We start from the raw sequence: 21,897 nt of genomic DNA on the forward strand, positions 1-21,897 counted from the left end.
CACTGTGTTGCATGTGTGCACTCATAGATAGATAGATGCATGCATCTATCTATACGGTGCACCAAGATAAGGTTTTATTTTTATCAGTAGCGTGATGGAGAGACGGTCGCCAACGAGGCCATCGCTTCCCTAGAAACAAGAAAACAAAACAGCATTTATGACTGTGGTTAAACAAGCAAGACGCCTTCGACTCTGTTGTATCATATACTTTTACAAGGCTTTATTATGTTAACTAATTTAACGTTACTATATTAAATTCATGTTCACTCATTGCATGTTAAGCTTAAATTACATTTTGAGATTCATGAGCCAACAACTACGTAACGAGCCCCGTATCGCGAGAAAGTCCGAGAACATGGAAACAAGACAACAAAAATAAATTTGTGGACAACAAGCCAGAGTGCATGATGGCGGCGTCGCTGCTGCGCCGGGACAAGAAAGCCACTGCCGTCCACTTAAAGGCAGACTTAAATCGGACTGACAATAGCTCAGGGGTCCGACAACTTCAGGAGCTGCTCGACGCTGTGCTAAATCCCGAAAAACCAGCGGCGGACACAGAAGCTCTTGACTGGTGTAAATGTCTAATTGCAGGAGGCGAAGGTTTCGAGGAGTTCTGCAAAACGGTCCGGTCCTATGACAACGCGACTCTGTGCGGCTTGGTTTGGACGGCTAATTTCGTGGCATATCGATGCCGGACCTGTGGCATCTCCCCGTGCATGTCACTGTGTGCTGAGTGTTTCAATAACGGAGACCACACAGGCCATGACTTCAACATGTTCAGGAGCCAGGCTGGTGGGGCCTGTGACTGTGGAGACAGTAATGTCATGCGAGAGAGTGGGTAAGTCTAAGCTAGCTGCTAGCTAAGCTGGCTATGCTAGCTAACGGGTTAGACAGTATTGTTTTGACAGGTCTCTGTGGGAAGTGAGCTAACAGAGCTATTAAAATTTCCTCATCTGCGTAGTCGGTGTCATCTTCCAGATAATTCTGTCTGAGATGTGCTTACGAATCACTGTCTATCAGCAACAGTCTTGGATGTTACGATGCTCCTGCCACTTATTAATAGGAAACCGTCGAATAAGCAGCTCTGCTCAGAGGCTTAGCCAGCCTAGCTAACCATAACAGTAATTCTCTTACCAGCAGCTGTAATTTCTGTGTATCTATATTTTACAACTTATTAGACTGTTTGGATGAAGTCTTAGAGTTAATTTATCTTGACATAAAGCTGTCCTGTTTCACTATTGAATGGTAGTATAGAGCAATAGCTCTGATTTAATGTTAATTTAATTGTTAGGGCGAATGCTTCTGCCCTGTACCTGACTGCACATCAGATCTCCATTCTTGATAGTAGTTTTTCCTCTCAGAAACCCTAATGTACAATCATAGTGTACATCAAATATTCCATGACTGAGTCAAAACCTGTACACAAATTATTGTCACAGTTTTTCTATTAGAAACTTGAGTAACAAAATATTGTGGTTGTGGTATCAGATTTTGTCAGTGTCAAGCAGCTTTACTGCCTGGTCAGAGTATGGCAGAGGCCAGCTTCACAGTTCAGGTTCTGTGCATTTATTTGGAGTCACTTTACTGCTGACTAATTTGCCTCATTCTGATATAGTCTTGAGGAATATGACCAAGTGATGTAGTGAACTGTGTGTTGCTATGGATCACACTGTGCGTATGGGCCGAGATAAAAAATTCAAATTTCTCCGAATTCATATGCTTGAATGCTCATCTGTAACATCAACCCCACCCAATATTTATCTTACACCTAGAAAGTGTTACTTCTGCAGAAATAAGCAAGAATTAGAAATAAAGTGACAGTTAAACTCAACCGTCCGGGTTTAGCAGGACTGTTATGGAGCCTCTCCTCAAATTGTACTTCTGGTGTAATCTGTTCGAGTGATTTAAGATGCTTAAGAATTCAGACAAAGATGGATTAATGAGCGAGACGGGAATGGCTGCTTTGATCTCTGTGAGCGGCCTGCAACACTGATATTTGTTTTTGTGTTTTCTTACAGGTTTTGCAGACGGCATCGGTTGAGAACTGGGGAGAATGTCCCCTCAATACCTCGAGACCTCCTCCTGATGTCTGAGATGGTTCTCCCTCGCTTTATCCTGTGCATCATACAGTATCTGAGAGATGGATACGTCGAGCCAGGTGAAAACACTCATGACAGTCTTCTCTTTGTAAGGATGAGGAAAACGTGCTTTGACCCACTGACCATCTTAACCATCTGAACCTAAGCAGTTTCTGGGTCTTTTTTTTTTTTACTCCTCACATTTGTACTCACTGTGGGCGTGTCTTTCTCTGCAATAAATAATTGCTTTACCTCTATGAAAGCAACACAATCAGTGCTAAAAGTACAGAGAACTCAAAATGTCTTTTGTGCAATTTAACACAGTTATAATGCCACAAGTCACAATGAAAAATGACTTTAAATGTGTGTTTGTCCTTCAGAAACCCTGTATCAAAATTACTCCGTAGTCTGACACTGAATACATAACAGGATCTCCTTTACAAGCCGGATACCAGTGTTATGCAACTCTTTACATACAAAGCATACGTTCTCAGTGTACTGCATCTGAAAGCGTCAATCTCTTATCTTGCTCTTGCAGACACCTCAACTGAGAGAGATCTACAGAAAGTCCTACAGCAGTTGGAGCCTCAGATCTCTTTCCTGGAGGAGCTCACAAAGATGGGAGGAGCAATGAGGACTGTGCTGACAAAGATCTTGACCAATCAGCAAACATTCAAGGAGTTGAGCATGGGTAAATATCTACACGCGATTGTGTGTCAGACCAACGTGGGTTTAAAAACGATTAAGCATGGTCACACCATGGAATTGCAGTGTTTTTTTCTTTGTTTTAAGGGAACATTTTTTTGAATGATTGAAGTAATTTTCTTGTGTTGCTGCATCGTTATTGTGGTTGGTCACCAATGCATTACAACCACTTATTATGAGGAAAAGACAGGTTGATTTATTTAAGCAACTATGAACATTTTCAAAACTCGAAATTAAAAAATAAATGCATACACACTGTAGCAGAACATCTAATCCAGGCGCTCCTTACTTCAAATACTGTGCATGCGCTTGAGTTCAAGTTTTTTTCATCGTCATGTTTTGACATTACAGTAGTCGTTGCAATTTCTGTTGTGCTTCACTGTTGCAGGCCAAGAGGAGAATTTGTATGCTAAAAAGAACTATGACAAGTATTTGTCAGCCTTGAAGAATTCAGGTCTGGTGTCTGTGGAGGAGAAAGCCCAAGGTGCTACTGCTGATGTCACTGTTGGTGCTGAAGGAGGTGCAGGAGCAATGGTCCTGTTGGGTAAGATAACAACTGCACATTTTATGGGGCATATTGTCATTAATCATCTGTCAGCCATCTTTAAGACTGTTTTGAAATTCTTGTTCATTTGCATACAGTTTTGGGGGGTCTTAGCCCTGCAGATGCTAGAAATCCTACATTATCACTGGGAGCTTATTGACAAACAGCACAGACTTCAGCACTTATTTCTAGAGAAGTTGAACATGGCATACATGATTTTGAATGAATTAAAAAGTGTTTCTACCCCGTATTGAATACTGCTGTTTGAACAAATGATCAGTTTTGTGAGTTGTGATATCTCCGGCATCTGCATGTCTTTGTCCAGTTGCTGAAGATGCTGCTAATGGCAGCTTGTGGTCAAGTGTTTTTCTTGGTTTTTCCTCAGGAACCACTGCACCAGGGAGCCCAGATGAGTCTAACAAAGAGGTATGTGCCAGAGTCACACAAAGAAAAACTCATTTTAATCATTTTGCATTAATTTATGAATAATTTTGTCCATTAAATGTTAATAAAATGCCCATCACAAGTGTCCAGAGCCTGCATGGAGTTCTTGAAGTGATTATTGATGTTGTTATTAACTGTTTTGGCAGTTACCATTTCAGGGTAGCCCATTTTAATTTGATCTGAACTGATCTACAGTTACTGTTAGACATTGACCTGTGAGTTGAAATTTGCGTCATTGTCGTTTTCTCTCAGGAGGACCAAGACGCAGGACAGTCTGTCGGACAGAGGAAGAGGGTGAAGCTGAGCAGCAGTACCAAAGGTAAATGTAAAGAAAGTGTGATGCAGTAGTATACGTATGTTAGATGAACAGCCCATCTTACTATGTGTCTTTTCTGCCCTCAGACCCGTGTATTATTGAATCTCTGAAGCATAAATGCTTTCTGGAGGAGTTGCTGTTTTGGACGATAAAGTATGAGTTTCCTCAGAAGATGGTCACCTTCTTACTAAACATGTTGCCAGATCAAGATTACAAGGTATTGTCTGTTCCACGTTTACATTGATCTGCAAAAATGCAACAGTCCACGTTCACTCTTACATGCATGTCTGGTCTTTTATTGCAATGTAATTTCTTTGCGTGTCATGGCATAGACTCACTCTAAATGATGCTGACAATATGTAAAATGGAATTCTCCTGAAAAGCCACGATGTCATAACAGTAAGCCTTATTTATTTTATGCTCTTTGTTTCTTTGTTTCTCTTCCTGTCTGGCCAGATCACTTTTACGAAAACATTTGTTCAGCATTATGCGTTCATCATGAAAACGCTGATGAAAAGCCACGAGTCGGACACCATGTCCAACCGCATTGTACATATTAGTGTGCAGCTCTTCAGCAACGAGGAGCTGGCTCGACATGTGACAGAGGAGTGTCAGCTGCTGGACATCATGGTCACAGTCCTCCTCTACATGATGGAGAGTTGCCTTATTAAAAGTGAACTTCAGGGTAAGTTGTCCAGATGTGTTGGATTCTTTTGATTGAACACATCTCACCACACTTCACGTGGAAAGAGTCGAGCAGGTGGCTGATGTGATCACCCCATGTGGACTGCTTGAGATTTTCTGGTTGAAGTGATTGCTGATCTTGCAGACTGATCAGCCTGAACACCTTTGGCAGAATGCACAGTGACATTGTCTTACTAAACTGAAATTCAGGTTCAAAGATTGAGCTTTAATGTCACAACTCAAAACGTCATCGCTCAAAAGATCCAGAGTCATGGATTGGGCCGTCAGGCACGGATGACATCATACCAGGAGGTCATTATTTTTATGTTGGCGGCTCATCAGTAAGATTCATAAAGACTGCACTCTTATTTTTAGTAGTAGAAGAAACTGGTGTATGGAGCCAGTGAAATGCTTTAAGAAGGAAATACTGGACGGCTTTGAGAAAAGCAAAATGCAGCTGTGAATTTTTTTATTTTTAATCACTCAGTGCAGAAAAAAACATGCACAGATGTTTCATCCCTCTGGCTTTCCTCGGTGTGCAGGCTCTGAGTGAAATCAGCTTGAACTTTTAATTTTTCAGAGCATTTTACTCCATATTGACAGCCAGGTGTTGACTTTTGTAATTCCTTCTCTCTTGTTTTTTTTTTTTTTTTTTCCTGTAGATGAAGACAACAGTCGCCATGTCGTGGTGAACTGCAGTGAGGCTCTGCTGAAGAACAACACCTACTGGCCCTTAGTTAGCGACTTTATTAACATCCTCTCACACCAAAGTGTAGCGAAAAAGTTCCTGGAGGACCATTCTTTGTTGATGCTATGGATGAGCTTTGTGTCGTTTTTCCAAGGTAAGCCATAGTTTTATATGCAAATGCTTAATGCACATATGCAGTATATAGCTTTTTAATCTGAGCTGTGCAAAGTGCTTTGCTATGCCTCTTATTCACACACTGATGGAGGCTGACTTTGGGGTTCAGTGCACTCGCTCATTTACATTTTGACCAAACTGACAGTTGGCTTGCCCATGCATCAGTTGTGGAAAGCATCTCCTCAATCAATGGAAACTTTGAATGCAGAGCTAAGTATCTGTTGAAGGACAGATACTCTGGGGGCCTTGCTGTAAATTGACCTTTGATAATTCAGTTCAGAAGGTTTACAGCTCAGCCAAATGGTCATAAAACAGATGTTCCTCTTGGATCCCATATCATCCTCTGGGGTGCATATTATTGACCCTGACTGTTGTTGATTAATACTTTCTTATACACCCAACTATTCAATTAAGGCAGGGTAGTGGTTTCATAATGCCGCTGGCTACACAGTTTAATATCTCTGTCTTTTGTGATGCAAACTCCATGAGGTAAACATAGCACTTGAGTTCAATGATTGTTCCTGCGTGTGCACACTCTTTAGTTAGACTTAACATACCAACAGTATGCTTAGTCAGACAGAGGTGGACCTCATCTGTCCTCTGTAGACAATAATGCCATGTAGAGAAAGCGAGCTATGGGGTTTATGACTCTTTGTAGTTAGAATTGTGCTTCAGTGCTGCTCGTTTGCCACGTGTACTCCACCACGTCCCTAAAAATAACGCTCACCCCTGCACTGTGCTTGAGTATCTTCTTGCTGATGTTATGTGCACAAGTGTCACCATTACATTGCATGCATGTCTGCTGCACCGCTCCTGCTTTAAATTCAGGTGTTTTAATATGTATTCATTTGCCTTTCGTCAGACACATTCCATTCATGAAAATATAAATTGCTAATATGCTAACACGCATGCATACAGACATGTTCACACTCGTGCACTTCTTTTAAAATGTATTTTACTTGACTTAATGCTTCCAATATGCTCTTATTTTGCATTATTTGTCTATCCCCGTTTTTATGTTCATTCAATGTGTTTTTTATGTGAAGCATATGGTGTGTGTGATTTCTTTCTTTGTCACTTAAAGCTGCAAATCAACTTTATTATTATGATTATTATTACTTTACTATATGCATGGACAGAAATGTATTTTTAAGGGTAAAGAGGTTCACAGTGAATTTTCAAGTCCTCTTCTTCTGTCTAACTTTTTAAACCATTTCCTGCTGCGATAGGTATGAACCTGAATAAGCGGGAATTGAATGAACATGTGGAATTTGAGTCTCAGACATACTATGCAGCGTTTGCAGCAGAGCTTGAGGCCTGTGCACAACCAATGTGGGGTCTCTTAACACACTGCAAAGTGAAAGTAAGTCCTGTCTGTACACTCTCACACACATCTGCTGTGTGCATCCTGGTGATCTTAAATGATTAATGGAACATACATCTCAAGCATCCACTGGTGCACTTACTGTATAACCCTATATGAATATTTAACATTAAATTGTCTGTTAACAGGAGACACAGGAATATACTAAAACTGTGGTGCGCTACTGCTTGGAGACCCTGCAGATCTGGTTTGATGCTATTGGCTTCATTGACGAGGTACTTTTAAAAGCCAACCCGCCGTATTTACAAGCAGTCTTTCTCCTCCTGTTTCTCATGGCTCTCATATCTCTTATAGCCTGCTCCGAATCAAGTGACATTTCACCTGCCACTGCACCGCTACTATGCCATGTTCCTCAGTAAGGTATGTCAGAGGCTCCCCTCTCTTAAGATATGACTCTGTAGTTTTTTTTTGTGTGTTTTAAAGCTAATTGTTTGGTGGAAAATTCCCAGGCTGTGAAGTGCCAAGGCCTGGACCTGGACAGCCTCTTGCCTGACCAAGAGATGCTGATGAAGATCATGGTGCATCCACTCCAAATCCAGGTATAAAACTAGACGCCCTTAAACAAATTTGTGGTTTATAAATCTCCTTCAGGGCTGTAGCCACTTGTTAACCAAAACGTTGCCTTGTGTGGCTGTAGGCATGTTTGTCAGAGATCCACAGCAACATGTGGGTCAGGAATGGTCTGCAGATCAAGGGACAGGCTATGACCTACGTGCAGTCTCACTTCTGCAACTCCATGATTGACCCAGACATCTATCTGCTGCAGGTTTGTGTTGCTCTGTAACAGACACCTCATTTATACCTGATATTAAAATGGAATTTGTGTCCCATCTGGATAATAGATGATCCCATTTTGTCTTTGTGTTTACACCTGGTATGTTTAATGCTTTCTTGTTATCCTTATTGAGGTCAGATCACACACAGAGTTTTGTGAGTTGTTGCATTAATGCGTCTTTCCTTATCCGGATAATGTCTGGACACAGATCAAATTTTAATGCCAGGCGTTAATGGTGTCAAACTGTCCTCACTATAAATATAACTCATATGCTGTTGTCACTTTAACAACAATCCTTAGTTTAATTTTTTGTTCCTCTTCATTTTGAACTTCTTTTTCAGGTTTGTGCATCAAGACTAGATCCTGACTACTTTATCTCAAGTGTTTTTGAGAGGTAAGCTGGAACTCCTCCATATGCATTCATATAATGTTTCTACATTTTTCATTCAACAGATAGTTCAGTAGCCTTGTATGTGCTGTCTTCTCTCACACAGGTTCAAAGTGGTTGACCTGTTAACCATGGCGTCGCAGCATCAGAATGCTGTGTTAGATTCTGAGCAGGAGAGGCCGATGCTTGAAGGAGCACTGACCTTCCTGGTCATATTGACGAGCCTTCGCATTCATTTGGGTAAGTGGTAATAATAAGTAATAATCGCTTCCATAAACCTTGTAATGTGTTTTCTGTCTGAGGTGTTGAAGCGTTGAGAAAATAATTTAGTGGCGTATAATGGTGAGGTTGCAGATCACCGTCCCCTTCTAAGCATGTACGAGAACTTATGTTGGGCACTGAAAACGCAAACAGCCCGCTCCAGAACCCGTGTTTGGTTTGTCCTGTAGGAACATGGCTGGGAAAACTGTGAAATCTGGCTACTGAAATGTGTTCAAATTACATGATGACATATGCCAAACGCTGCAGTATAAGTATGGGACATTGCTCCAAATGTGTTGAAACACTGGGTTAGACAGTGTTCAGGCTAAATTCAGGCTGAATGATTTATTGTGTTTAAATCAATGTCCACAATTTAAAAGCTTGCAAATTTCAAATCGCAAGAGCCGTTCTTGTAATTGCTTTTGTATTTAACAAGCTGCAAGGAGGGAGAAATATTGGTTGGCACCTTCCCTCACAGACAAATTTAGTGTAGCCTGTTAATATTCATTGCTGGAGTTGACCAAACTACAAATGAAACTCTTGATAATTTTCTAGCTAATAAGTTTTCTGCATGCTGTTTTCTGCACAATTTCCAATCAAAAAAGAAACCCAGCTCTGAGAGGACTGTGTCTCTTTGCAGTTTGTGATAGATTATGATGGTAGTCAGAATCTTCCTGTTAAACTGTTTAGCACACATCATTGGTCACATATGAATTCTATGGTACTTGCTTAAACGGACTAAAATGCACTTAACGTGATATCTGCTTAAACCCCACAGCCTCCACTCTTGAGTTCTGCTGATTGGTATTTAGTTAAGGGTTTTATTCTTTATCAGTTTGTCCTCATGTTCTGCTTCTCACTAACAGGGATGACGGATGACGAGATCCTTCGGGCTGAGATGGTCTCGCAGTTGTGTATGAATGACCGTACACACAGCGCGCTGTTAGATCTTGTATCCTTCAATACTCACGATAAAGAGCAACTATATTCAGCCATCCATGACAATCTTTTTCCTTAACAGTGTTTTCTTAGATTCCTGAAAATCCCAACCCAAAGAGTGGCATTGTACCGGGGAGTTGTAGTTTTGAGGAGATGCTCTCTGCTGTGGCTGACTTCAAAGCACCAGTGTTTGAACCTGGAGGCTCCATGCAGCAGGGCATGTATACACCGAAAGGTAGGCATGAAACAAGTAACCTGTTCACCTTTTAGAAAATTGCACTAGTGAAAACAATGATGGCTGTCGGGTATTGGACAGTTGCAGCACCTGCACGGTGGGGTTTGTATCTGGAGGACAGCATGAACCTGCTGTCGAGAGGTCCTCGTGCTGGTCTGAAGCCCTCCACTGGCCGACTGTAGTGTTAGCAGGAACCACGACTGCAGTGAGAAGGGCGTTCAAAATTGGGACAAAATTGAGAAAAACTGCAAATAAATAGTATAGTGGGCCAGTGACATTAAATAATTCACTGAGCTGTATTTTCAGCTTGATCTGAAAACATAATAAAAAATTGACTTTCTCAACATCCACCTATAACATTTTATTTGCTATTTCATGGCCGATAACTCACTACAAATAAGTCATGAATCCAACCAAAGTTCTTTATTTGTTCCTAGAAACAATTAAGTATGTGTATGTGCAAAGTTTTACTTTGTTCCCTAATCAGAAGAACAATGAATTTTTAGATCCTGGCATATACAACATTTTTCAACAGATCCTAATCTGTATTCAAAAGGAGTCCTTGGTGCATAATTTATATTAGATTGTTTGTATTAATATAGTATGACGCATACTAGAAACAAACTTATGTTCAATGCCGACGTGTCTAGGCCTGTCAGAATGATTACATAATAACTTGATCACAATTATTTGAGCTGAGTGCAGTCGTTTTTCATAATCACTAGAATAATTTCTGTTCACCTGTATAAAAGTAACAGAAATGTCATAATCCCAACACTATTTACACGTTGTTTTTAGCGCGTTTTCAAACACACTCTTTATATTCTAATGTGTGCGTCGAAATGATGTGAAAATGATGATGAATATGAGGCCTGAATAGGCTGAAAGTCTTTTGCATTACATGTATGTCGTCACTCCTCAGTAGGCCACTTGGGGGCAGGCTTACACCATTTACACAGAGAAGGTGAACTAGGAGGCAAGTGAATCAATGTCACTTTGTACCAGAGGTTACAGGACATCTCTCTCCTTTTTTACATCTAGCGGAGGTGTGGGAGAAGGAGTTTGACCCCATCATGGTCGTTCTCAGAACAGTCTATCGGCGTGACGTCCAGTCAGCAATGGACAGATACTCAGCATTGTAAGTTAACACTGTCGCCCCTGATTGGTCCAAGTAGATGGTTTGTTTGTATAATTTAGGTATTTCAGTGATTTTCATTTAAACATTTCTATCATATTTCACACATTTTCCTCGGGTTTTGCTTAACAGTACTCTCTTCTTTTGTTGTGTGTATTCATGAAAAAACAAGCTGCCTGTTATAGGGTCACTCCTCTCACCTGCACATGAATGGACATGATAAGAAAGGTCAGGTCTGCCAGGGGCCTTGGGTTGGTTTCAATTAGATAGCTGTCGGGAAAAATCAATATTACAGTCTAAATTGTAATAGAATTGAGGAAATCTTTCTTGTTTGGTTGTGGTACAGACGTCTCCCAAGACAAACGTGTCAGTGGAGGTGAAGGAGATACCTGGTGTTCATTTTCTCGAAGGTCGCAGGAACGTGCAAAGATGCTAATTAGAACGAAAGGGTCCCTCAGTGAGTGCTTCTGTGTTTGAAATGGTAGTTGGGAAGATAATCTTTTTAAAATGGGATTTTAGCCTGGCCTTTTTTAGCACAGCTGAAATTGAAAGTACGGACAGATCGCTGATGTAGTGAATTGTACTTCTGTCACACATGCTATATGCTTTTCTTTCTTTTTGGTGTTAAAAACCAGCTGAGGCACTTTTCCCCTTGAAGCATATTGAAGCTGCCATTGCCACCTTCAGAGTCTGATACAGCCTCTTGTTGCACATTCACAGTGTTTGAATATGATGGATGGTCTGTCAGGCTGCCGCTGGGTTTACAGCCCCAGCATTCCACAACTTCCCCAGTCTTTAGTTGCTCCTGTCCCAACTTATTTGAAATGTGTTGCTGGCATCAAATTTAGCATAAGCAGATATTTACAATAATGAAGTTGATGAGGTTAAACATTAATTATATTGTCTTTGTACTGCTTTCAGTGGTGTATATGTCAAACTGGATTAGCAAATGATCATCTGTTTTATTTATGTTTTACACAGCATCCCGTCTTTTTTGGAATCAGGGCTGTATATAACAATGGTCCCATTATCACTAATAGAGTGAGCCGCTGTGCTGCCTATCAACTGTTCTGTTGCGTAGACTAAAACCTTTTGTGCAGTGAATTACTCTGAACAGTGTTAAGTGTCACTTCATCAAACAGTCATTCAACCTTGTGTTGCATGTAAGTTAGCATCTGCCCTTATTGGTGTGATGATCACTATGTTCTGTGTGTTACTGATTGTTCCTCTGATACTATCTTTCCTGTTGATGATTATGATGATGTCACCTAGTTTAAAACAGTGTGGCATCCACACCGGCAACCCGTGGCCACCTTACAAGGAGAGGACCCCTCTGCATCCGTGTTACAAAGGCCTAATCAAGCTGTTGCACTGCAAGACGCTGCACATTGTGATATTCACTCTCCTTTACAAGGTGAGCCTTTCAGCAGCAGCAGTTCATGTGGTATAATACAATGCTGCACTTGCATCTCAATTTACCCCTTGAGCTAAATTAGAAGTGCTTCTGTTTGCCATCTTTAATTGGTGCACACATAATATGACTTGGCTATTAATTCGTGCTGACATGTTACAAGATGTTGGTACAACACACTGGCTAAGTGCAGGATGAACGGACCTCATACAGTGGATGAGGCATCGTATAGAAACTGAAAGACAAAAGCATTGACAGGCGAGCAAGTAACAACACTGGCATAGCTGTGAGGACGATAGTATTTGTCTTCACCATAACAATTGTTGTTTTATCAACTGTAAAATGGTCATGAACCAAGCTGGAGGTTTTGCTTGTTCCTCAGTGTGAACTAACACTTACACAATATGTTCTAGATATGGATGGATCATCAGAACATGTCTGAGCATGTGCTGTGCATGGTGCTGTACCTGATCGAGCTGGGTTTGGACAACCAAGTTCAAGACAACAAGGAGGACGAGGTTAGACATGTGTGTCTGAGTCCCCACCGCTGTCCTCCTCACTGTGTAGATGCTTAGTGTCCACCAGTGTCTTACACTTACACAGAGCTTCTGCTTCCAGGAGCCTTGCATTGAGGAGCACTGCCATGACAGCTGGTTCCCTGGCACCAGCCTCCTCTCAAATCTGCACCATGTCATCAACTTTGTGAGGGTTCGGGTTCCCGAGACAGCTCCTGAAGTGAAGAGAGAAGCCCCTCCCAGCACCAGCACTGAAGCGTCTTCTTATGGCCAGGTAAGATTCTGGTCTGCTATAGGCAACAGGCGGACAATACCATCAATTACAGTGTGATGCCACTTTAATAGAAACAGCTGGAGGTGAAACTTCCATTGACTATACTGACTCACAGTTTGTTATTGACTGTGCGCTTCCTGCCAGTACACAACTGGAGTGAATTAAACCAGTGGCTTGGCGAATAAAGCTGGACAGCTAAATGCTCAAGAGCCAGATTTTTTTCTCAGGAGGTCCAAGCCAAAGGGCAGGGAGTTATTGGACTTGAGTTCATCAAGAGCTCAAAAACGCACTGCAGTGCAAACGCTGTGTATCTGCTGGATAGCATTAGCAGTTGATTGTCTGCGTAAAGGTCAGCCATAAACACTTGATGAACCATAGAGCATGCCAGGCCTGTCAGAGAGGCAGCGGGAGTTATTTTAACCAGACATTATGACAGGAGAGACTTAAGTATGTGGGACTTCAACGTATTTTCCAGGTTAAAAAAAAAAAAAAAAAAAATCTAAACTAAAAAAAGGTAATTACAGGACAGAAGATCTGGTTTTGTGACTTCTGTCCTGGCTGATTTTTTTAGCTTTGGACATAGTCAGGCTAGCCGTTTCCACTTATTTCCAGTCTTTGTGCTAACCCCACTGGCTGCTGGCTGAAGCTTCACATTTACGGTGCAGATGTAAGAGTGGTATCAGTCTTCTCATCTAACTCAGCAAGCATATTTCCAAATATGTCAAACTCTTGCCTTAATAATTCACCAAGCATCAATTCATCAAGTACTAACTGAATACTGTGTTCTGCAATACAGGTATGTCCTGCAAATAGGTGCTTTATACATACTGAAGTCATAAAATTACAAGAAGTTGACTTGCCAGACTTCACAGGTGCTGTTGACAAAGTTTAGGGTCACATTGCTTAATGACTAATTTCTGGTCCAACAGCTACTGAAAGGAATACCAAGACATTTGGTACAAATGCTCATGGTCAACAGATGATAAATCCTGGTGTCTTTGGTGCTCCCCTGGCATTTCCATGTGTGACACTTAGTGTGCTACTGTGATAATGTCGGCACTGGGATTGCAGCTGTACATCTGTTTCACGGTGTACAGTGGTATGATATTTGCCCATTATCATGCCATATACATTTATACATATTGTGAAGCTGTGATATTTTCTGAGATGGGTTTTGTACCATAGTTGGAAAATATTAAAAAATACACACACACACACACACTCTTTCTTTGAGCTCCTACCTTACATGCACACGGGTACTTTATCATCTTACTTTTTTTTTCTTTTTTTGGGGGGTGCTTTCATGTTCCTCTTTCATACCATCGTTATCATTGTTCATTTCGCTGTACCTGCTCCACAGAACTCCAGGCGTGTTACAGGGAATTGGAGAGAGGTAGCTATCTACATCCATTTCTATAAAAAGGCTGACGGCTTTGATGCCACTAGCAGCTGCATTTGTCTACTTTTTATCTTCATTATGACAGAATTTCTTTGCACATGTTTGTTTTGTGCTTTTCAAAGGACGTCGGCCTTTGTGTGTTAAGGTGTGTGTATAATGCTGTGCTTCAGCAGCTTCCCTCCCTCCTGACTGCTGAAACTAATTACATGTGTAATGCAGGTTTGGGTAAATGCTTTTTAACCGCATGTCAGTATGATTGATGTTGCCTTGACTGGGCTATATGATGTATGTTTATTTAACAGTGCAGCTCAGGTCCTTTTTCTCAGGTCAGGTCATGGCAATCCTTCAGATGCCTTGTGTGCTTTAACATCAGGGTGATTTGAATTTTCTCAGGAACATGGTTGTTCTGAGTGCTATTGGCAAAGGTATTCATGAAACGTCAAGTGAAATTTTATAATGGACATTTAATTAGACTTTTATGTGTATTTTGCCTGTTTGACTATGGTAATGAAGCACCCTGCCGATTCATCAAAGTCCATCCGGCTGTTGGTGATGTTTGTGCTCAAGGACAGATCTGTTTGTGCATTTTGCTGATCTGGTGTGGCCTTGATGATTAAAATGTTTTGTGCGGAGAAAAAAATTCTATGTGTGTGACATAATTTATTTATGCACCACATGTGTTCACAGTGTGTCCCTTAAACATTAATCATAGGGCATGGCTTTAACTCTCCCAGACCCACGCAAAACAAATGTTGTAAGTTGTTTCACGAAAAAATTTTCACCAAATACCGATGTGCTTTCATGTAAATACATACTGTATATTGTAGAAATGTGTGTTTTTTATTCTGTGCTTTCGTAGAACCTGCGTGAAGCTCAGGTGTTCAGCCTCGTAGCGGAGCGCAGGAGGAAGTTCCAGGAGATAATCAACCGCAGCAACACTGAAGCCACCCAGGTTGTCCGGCCCAAGAGCTCCTCAACACGCTGGGTCCCACCAGGCACCCCCCCTCAGCTGGTGACAGAGATCCTGGAGATCCGGGAGAGCATGCTGTCCCTCCTCATCAAGCTCCACCAGAAGCTGTCGTCCAAGCAGAACTCTCTGTCGGCATCCTGGCTGGAGGATATGGACACGAGCCGTCACGCTCATGGAGATGGCATTACAGCCATTGAGCGCATCCTCACCAAGGCGGCCACGCGCAGCTGCCAAATCAAGCGTAGCATCCAGGACATTTGTGGGAAGGTGTGTCCTCCTGTTCCACCAAAGAAGAACAGTCCCTCTGACAAGAAAACCATGGATAAAGAAGAGAGGTAACATAATTGTGTGCCGTTTGTCTTTGTTAAATTACGTCTTCATCACTATGGATGTACATTTGCAGAGCTCCATGCTGCATAAAAACATACTCATTACTGCTTAAAAAGGAGTTGTATCATGATTTTTATGATTAGAATCTATAAGCAATATGTAATCTATACTTTTGTTTACAGCACTATGAGAATTATTCGTTACAGTATTACAGTGCAATGGCAGCAACAGCTTAAGGCACTAAGTTATGTATGCAAGGACAATGCAATAGGTGTGAGTCAAATATAGGATAAATCAAAGGAAATGATGATTCTTTAAATTCATTTAAAAGGCTCCTCTTATGTCTCTGAATAAGACATTTCAGTATGATATTGTCTGGGAAGTACAGAGTGGTGAGAAACATATTTGTGCTACATTTATTATTATTGTTTCTTAAGTAGTATTATTTTTCCCAACTTTTGTCTTTTTGTATATGAAAGGAATATCAAAAACTGTTTCTGCAATTGAACTCTCCATATATTCTGTATATCACCATTAATATTTGGCCAAAGCAGCAGCAGCAGCAGCAGCAGCAGCAGCAGCAGCAGCAGCAGCAGATGCTTCTTTTTAAGCTAAACTTACTGAATTTTAGCGTACTTGTGGCAATAAAATCTTTTTACCAGCTTTTTTTATTTTAAAAGAAAAAGGCTTGCAATACAATATGTGTTGCATTAACGCTGTAATACATCTTTGCACCTCCATGAAAAACAGGGTCCGTCGGCTGTTTAAAAAATCAAGTCAAACTCTGTGAGTTTTGGCTTTTCCCCTCACATTCACCACTAGTCCGTGTCTCCCATTTCTCTCCTCTAATGATGATGGAATGGGCTATAACATTTAATAATTGCCTGCTTTTGGGGTTGGCTTCACCCCACAGACAAAGGTAAAGGTAGAATCTCTCCCATTTGCACGAACTAGTGCTGTTTCCAAGGCAACAGTCAGGCAGCAGTGCGGCCAGTGGCGGGGAGAAGTGAGAAGCCGCTGCCCATTGCTCACGCTGGTTGTCGGCAACCCTGAAGCCATCAGTGAAAATTATTGAGCTGTGACGCTCCTGTCAGCATTTGTTTATGTCCTCTTATTAGGGACTTAATTTACAGTCAGCTCTCACCCCGCAAGTCTGCAGAGTGGGGCTCAACCCACCGTATTAGTTTAATAATCAACCTTTCCAACTTTCACACACAGCCTTGTTGCGACCAGACACCTGCTGTATATATCAGTGTCCCCTGATACATGGAAGAGACTGTTGCACATGCTGTGTGCAACCAGGAGAGACAAGCCCTGCACAGCACACATGCTTATTTCCAGGATACTGCAAAGCATTTATGAAGGGGAAAGCAGTGTTTCATGTTCTTAAATGGAGTTCGTGCTTGTTGTCAGTGCACAAAAGGTTCCACTTACATCTTTCTCATGGAAATCATTTAATTCCTGCAGCACAATCTCACAAGAGGAAGTAAAATGATGTTAAAAACAAAATCTTATTTCAGTAGTTGATTATGTTACCATTGCATAAGCACCATTAGTATTCATTTGGTTTTGAACTCAACTGGGTTGTTCTTCAAAGAGTATTTTACTTGTTCTCTCTTCCAGACGTCAGAGGGCCAGAGAGAGACAGCAGAAGCTGCTTGCTGAATTTGCCTCCAGGCAGAAGAGTTTCATGGAAACAGCCATGGATGTTGGTAAGAAAAGGCCCGCTCACCTTTTTTGACAAGGTGTTACCTATTTTTTATGGTCTCTGAACTTTAAATTACTAACACATCATTTGCAGCAGCTACTGGTCAAATGCTGTCTGCGAAGAGTTTGCCTGCTTTCGTACCAGCAGCAGTGGGGCTGTTGTGCTAACACAGTCTTTACTTGACGTACTCACCGTAACATATGTGTAAAACGAAGTGCTCTATTCAGTGTACTGTAACCTTCATGCCGCACAGCCACACAGAGGAGTCTAGAATAAAATGCACAAGGTGAGGTGTGTGTAATCTTCTCATTTGTTATAATCCTGTGACTTTGAACACATGCATTTTTTTTTTTAGGACAGGCACAAACTGTGAGAGTGCTCATTTTTCAAGTCTGAAGTTTTATTAAAAAATACATTATTTGTTATCAGTATAATTTCAGAGAAATAAGCAAATTTCTCAGGGCAGCTTTTTGTTTACTCTATCCCTTCTCCTTTGTATAATCAAGAAAAACTGACTAAAAATGAAGAATGGAAATTGCCAATTTGCATAGAGCACTGCTCTGGATATTTGTGCCTTCAGCAAGGACTGAACATGTACCGCTGCACTGTGTGCGGCTGCAACAACCACTCTGACAGACTGTGCTTACCAAACGGTGTTTGTTCTGACATAGGTGTACAAGACCTTTATAAAAGCACAAAACACATATTAACACTTTTTGTATGAAGGGCATCTTGCTATTCTAGCCCTTGAAGAAAAGTCCTGTTGGCTAAAATAAACCTATCATTGCAATGCCTTTTTCATCAGGGCAAGGTGACAGTGGGCCGAGTCTGAGTTTGTGGTCTCTGCAGGCCTGTTAGGAGAAATTGAGAGGAGAGGGCTCCTGTGGGAATGTGGGTGGCTGCTGGCTGAGGGCATATAGGATCAAAGCACTAATAGTGGGCTGGACTCCCAGGGCCCACCCTGACACAGCATGGTTAGTGAATGAATAATGGCTGCTGTGATCAGACGGAACTTTCTGGCAAGACTGTATTCTGACCTCTTTCTGCACATTTCCTGCTGAGCACTAACTTTAGTTGCTTTACTTTAAACTCACTGCTGGCTTTGCATCGCCTGTTCTGAAGTAACATTTAAATGAGATTATGACTTTAAAACAAGGGAATGAAATTAAAATTGGCAGATATCTTTGAGTTTGCCAACAAACTTGCATTTTGCATCATTTTCTCCAGGAAGTGTAACGTCACTTGTCACAATTCCTCCTTGAGTCTGCTATGGTCCTGTAAAGTGTCAGTGATCCAGAACATAGGATTTCAAGATGTACTACGTCAAAGGCAGCTGGACTTGCTGTCAGGGCTTGAAGTCAGCATTGAAACCCAATTTTGTCACCTAATAAACCGAAAGACTCTAAAAGATGTAGAAATTATATTTAGGATAATGTTCTTATGTTACTCTTTGCATACATTGTGTCTTACCTGGAGAATGTGTGGCTGATGGCAGAAATAAAGCTTAGGACGAGACCTCTGAGGAGGAGGAGGAGGTGGTCTGTACCTCGCACCAAATTCCAGTCATTGTGCTATATTGGAGTAAAGACAGAAATCTCAGAGGCAGACAAGTCAAAGCCTAAGCAGGTGACACCAAGCCTATCAGCAAGTGTCATCATTAACCTGACCAGTGTTCTTTAAGCACAGGCTTACATGTGAAGAATAACAAAGCTGTTGCGTGCACAATTCTTAAAAGAGGATCCACAAATTAACGCTTAGGGAAGCATAAAACAGCACTGCACCAACAGTGTGTGTGTCCTTGTCATCTTACCTTTTGTGTGTGTGTGTGTGTGTGTGTGTGTGTGTGTGTGTGTGTGTTTTTATTTGTTCACGTGTACACATATTGGTGGCTTTATGTACCGGGATGGCCTGAGGCTGAAACTGTGGCGTTGACATCTAATGCATCCTTCATTTCCTCAGGAACACAGTGACCTCTCTTGAGAACATATTTTTCCAAAAAGCAATAAATCAATTCCAACATAGCTTGACATTTCCCCACAATATTTACTGCTCAAATTGAACACAGTTCTTAACATTTAAAACTAATTTCACATCAGTAATTAATTTCTGGTGCAGTGCCAGTCATGCAGATAGGGATGACAGAGTGTGAATTTATGTAGGTTTATCAAAATATATATATCTTATTGCACGAGTCCCATTTTGGCAGCCTATCCCCATTATGCCACCGAACAACACGTACGATTTCTTGAATACACCAAAAGATCAAAGTTGGGAGTGTGTTGGTTATTTTCAGTGTAAGGAGTGATGTTGTGTAGCTTCGTATGATTTGTCGCCTCAGTAGGAGTGTGGCTTGCTCTCAGTGACCTCCCCTCACCATGCATCGTTACCTCAGTTTCCGATCTACCTACAGGAAAGCCTTCAGACCACATTACCTCTAACTGTTTCTGTGTCTCGCACAGGTGGATGCTTTTCATTGACGCAGAGGTGAATGTAATGCTGACAGGTTGTTGCATATCATTGATAAGATTTCAGAATTGTCTAAAAACTGCTTTTCCAGGTTTAAGGAATTATGGGCTTCAGCTGCTGCCCTGTATTCCATGGTTATAATTCTGTGTTTATCAAATGCCTTTGAAAGATTTTGCATGGAAGCTTTTGAAAAACGTATATAAAGATTTGTGCTTCTTTCTCTCACTAGAATCCCCTGACACTGAAGCAGCCATGGACTTAGGAGCATCTGAAGTGATGGAGTCTGAGGTTCTCTATGACTGCGTGATCTGTGGCCAGAGCGGACCCTCCACCGAGGACAGACCCACCGGCCTAGTTGTTCTCCTCCAAGCATCCTCAGGTACTTCATGTCCCAGCATCCTCCCCTTCCATTCTCAGATGCTGAAATTAATAGCCTGCACAGGACGCACTTTGTTTAAGCACTGTCTTAGCTGTGGAGAGTAAACAGCCAGACATAACTATTCTATTTCTCTGTTGGCTCTCTTGCATTTTAAACCAAAACAGTTATTCATAGCAGCTTTGAAATTGGAAATCTGATTTTCAATTAGCAGGTTAACCATTTTTTTTAATAGGCTCATTTATCATTCATGTTGATCCCTGCTCACTTGTACATAGAGCCTATCATTGTAAGTGGTAATTTCATGTCAATGCTTATGGACAGAGGAGGATCACTCACTGCCATCCACATAAATGGCAAGTTTGATTAGTCACCTTGTAAAACGGGTCAGAAGACTCTGACCCCAGTGTCAAAAATCCTTTGTAAAAGCCTACTGCCAGTGACCACCAGTGGGGCCGCAATAGCATACAATCACATTTTAAGCCGTATGTTTTTCATTTTTGGTTAAGCATAAGTGTAATTAATGGGTAGTTGTAGCCCTAATACTATATGATCACTGACCACAATCACCATTCTTGACTTTTTTCTAATGTACATACTGAAAAGATCAGATAGACTTAACATCAGCACATCCTAATTCATCACTGACTCCTGTGGTTGGCTTTCAGTGCTCGGGCACCGCTGCAAAAGCAAAGAGGCAAAGAAATTACCGACTAGTGATGAAGAGCACATCTACGCAGCAGACACGTGTGGAGTGGCTCATGACGTCAGGCTCACGCTCATGCAGCGGTTCTTCAAAGATGTAGGTGTCTCCGAATATAATGCCAGCTTCACAGAGGAGAGAGAAAAGGCTGAAAGCTCTTAGAGCACTAAGATGGATGTGGAGTTCTGTGTGTTAAACAGCCCTGATGACAGGCTTTCATCCTGTCTGTTTGAATTTCTTGACATTTAGTTTATATGCATGTCAGCAATGTGAGCATCTGCATCTGCTGAAGTCCCTGAGAGACTGTAGGATGTTGTATGGTCCTCGTTAAAGAGTACATTTCTTAAACGCTTATGGTAGTCACATTATTGGCCAGCTAATGGCAGACACAAGAGTGGGTGACAAACAGCAGAATGAAACGCATATAGCAGTGGGCAGCCTGTCCAGAAAAAAAAACAAAGCCATCACTCAAACTAAATCTAAAAAGCTTTATGGAAGATTGTTTTGACATAAATGATTTCATTTGCTTTTCGTGCCAATATTGTGTATTGATCAGCTTCCAAAATAACTACAAACTAAAAGTGATTACGCTGGTTAAATTGGATATAATCTAATAAAAATCTCGCTCACTCATGCAGTCTTGCGGTCTGTTAAAGAGGCTGGCTTTAAAATACCTCATCAATAGGATGTTTATTGCAGTGAGTTAATTCAAGCTTAAAAAAATCTTTTGGTTCAGCAGCACCACACATAAACACAAGGTTCAGGAGGCTGAATGCCTGAAGACATATTTACATACTCTAATTGATGTGATTTTTCTCTTGTGAATTCTGCAGAGCTCTTGTCTGCAGTCTGTGTCAATAGGTTGGGATGGGGGCGTCTATGTCCAGACCTGTGGACACACTTTGCATATAGATTGCCACAAGTCATACATGGAGTCTCTGAGGGTAAGAGAAAGCGTGACCTTGATTAAAATGATTAATCATCTACAGCCCTGA

The 21,897-nt window shown here is 41.4% G+C and overlaps 1 protein-coding gene across 1 annotated transcript in view; it reads left to right on the forward strand.

Moving 5' to 3' along the window:
• Positions 1-389: 389 nt before the first annotated feature.
• Positions 390-21,897, forward strand: part of ubr3 (ubiquitin protein ligase E3 component n-recognin 3) — a 38,303-nt gene continuing 16,795 nt past the window's right edge. The window contains exons 1-27 of the mRNA XM_076746922.1: positions 390-838; positions 2,019-2,158; positions 2,617-2,769; positions 3,172-3,327; positions 3,713-3,753; positions 4,024-4,090; positions 4,174-4,304; positions 4,544-4,772; positions 5,434-5,613; positions 6,863-6,996; positions 7,146-7,232; positions 7,312-7,377; positions 7,467-7,556; positions 7,655-7,783; positions 8,134-8,186; positions 8,287-8,420; positions 9,308-9,393; positions 9,474-9,615; positions 10,657-10,753; positions 12,023-12,164; positions 12,575-12,679; positions 12,780-12,950; positions 15,209-15,654; positions 17,273-17,361; positions 20,053-20,202; positions 20,868-21,001; positions 21,736-21,846. Of these exons, the coding sequence (XP_076603037.1) occupies positions 405-838; positions 2,019-2,158; positions 2,617-2,769; positions 3,172-3,327; positions 3,713-3,753; positions 4,024-4,090; positions 4,174-4,304; positions 4,544-4,772; positions 5,434-5,613; positions 6,863-6,996; positions 7,146-7,232; positions 7,312-7,377; positions 7,467-7,556; positions 7,655-7,783; positions 8,134-8,186; positions 8,287-8,420; positions 9,308-9,393; positions 9,474-9,615; positions 10,657-10,753; positions 12,023-12,164; positions 12,575-12,679; positions 12,780-12,950; positions 15,209-15,654; positions 17,273-17,361; positions 20,053-20,202; positions 20,868-21,001; positions 21,736-21,846 (3,897 nt within the window). The 5' untranslated portion in view covers positions 390-404. The remainder of the gene's footprint in view (positions 839-2,018; positions 2,159-2,616; positions 2,770-3,171; positions 3,328-3,712; positions 3,754-4,023; positions 4,091-4,173; positions 4,305-4,543; positions 4,773-5,433; positions 5,614-6,862; positions 6,997-7,145; positions 7,233-7,311; positions 7,378-7,466; positions 7,557-7,654; positions 7,784-8,133; positions 8,187-8,286; positions 8,421-9,307; positions 9,394-9,473; positions 9,616-10,656; positions 10,754-12,022; positions 12,165-12,574; positions 12,680-12,779; positions 12,951-15,208; positions 15,655-17,272; positions 17,362-20,052; positions 20,203-20,867; positions 21,002-21,735; positions 21,847-21,897) is intronic.

The sequence above is a fragment of the Chaetodon auriga genome, chromosome 13 (assembly GCF_051107435.1).
Source record: "Chaetodon auriga isolate fChaAug3 chromosome 13, fChaAug3.hap1, whole genome shotgun sequence".
Lineage (NCBI taxonomy): Eukaryota > Metazoa > Chordata > Actinopteri > Chaetodontiformes > Chaetodontidae > Chaetodon > Chaetodon auriga.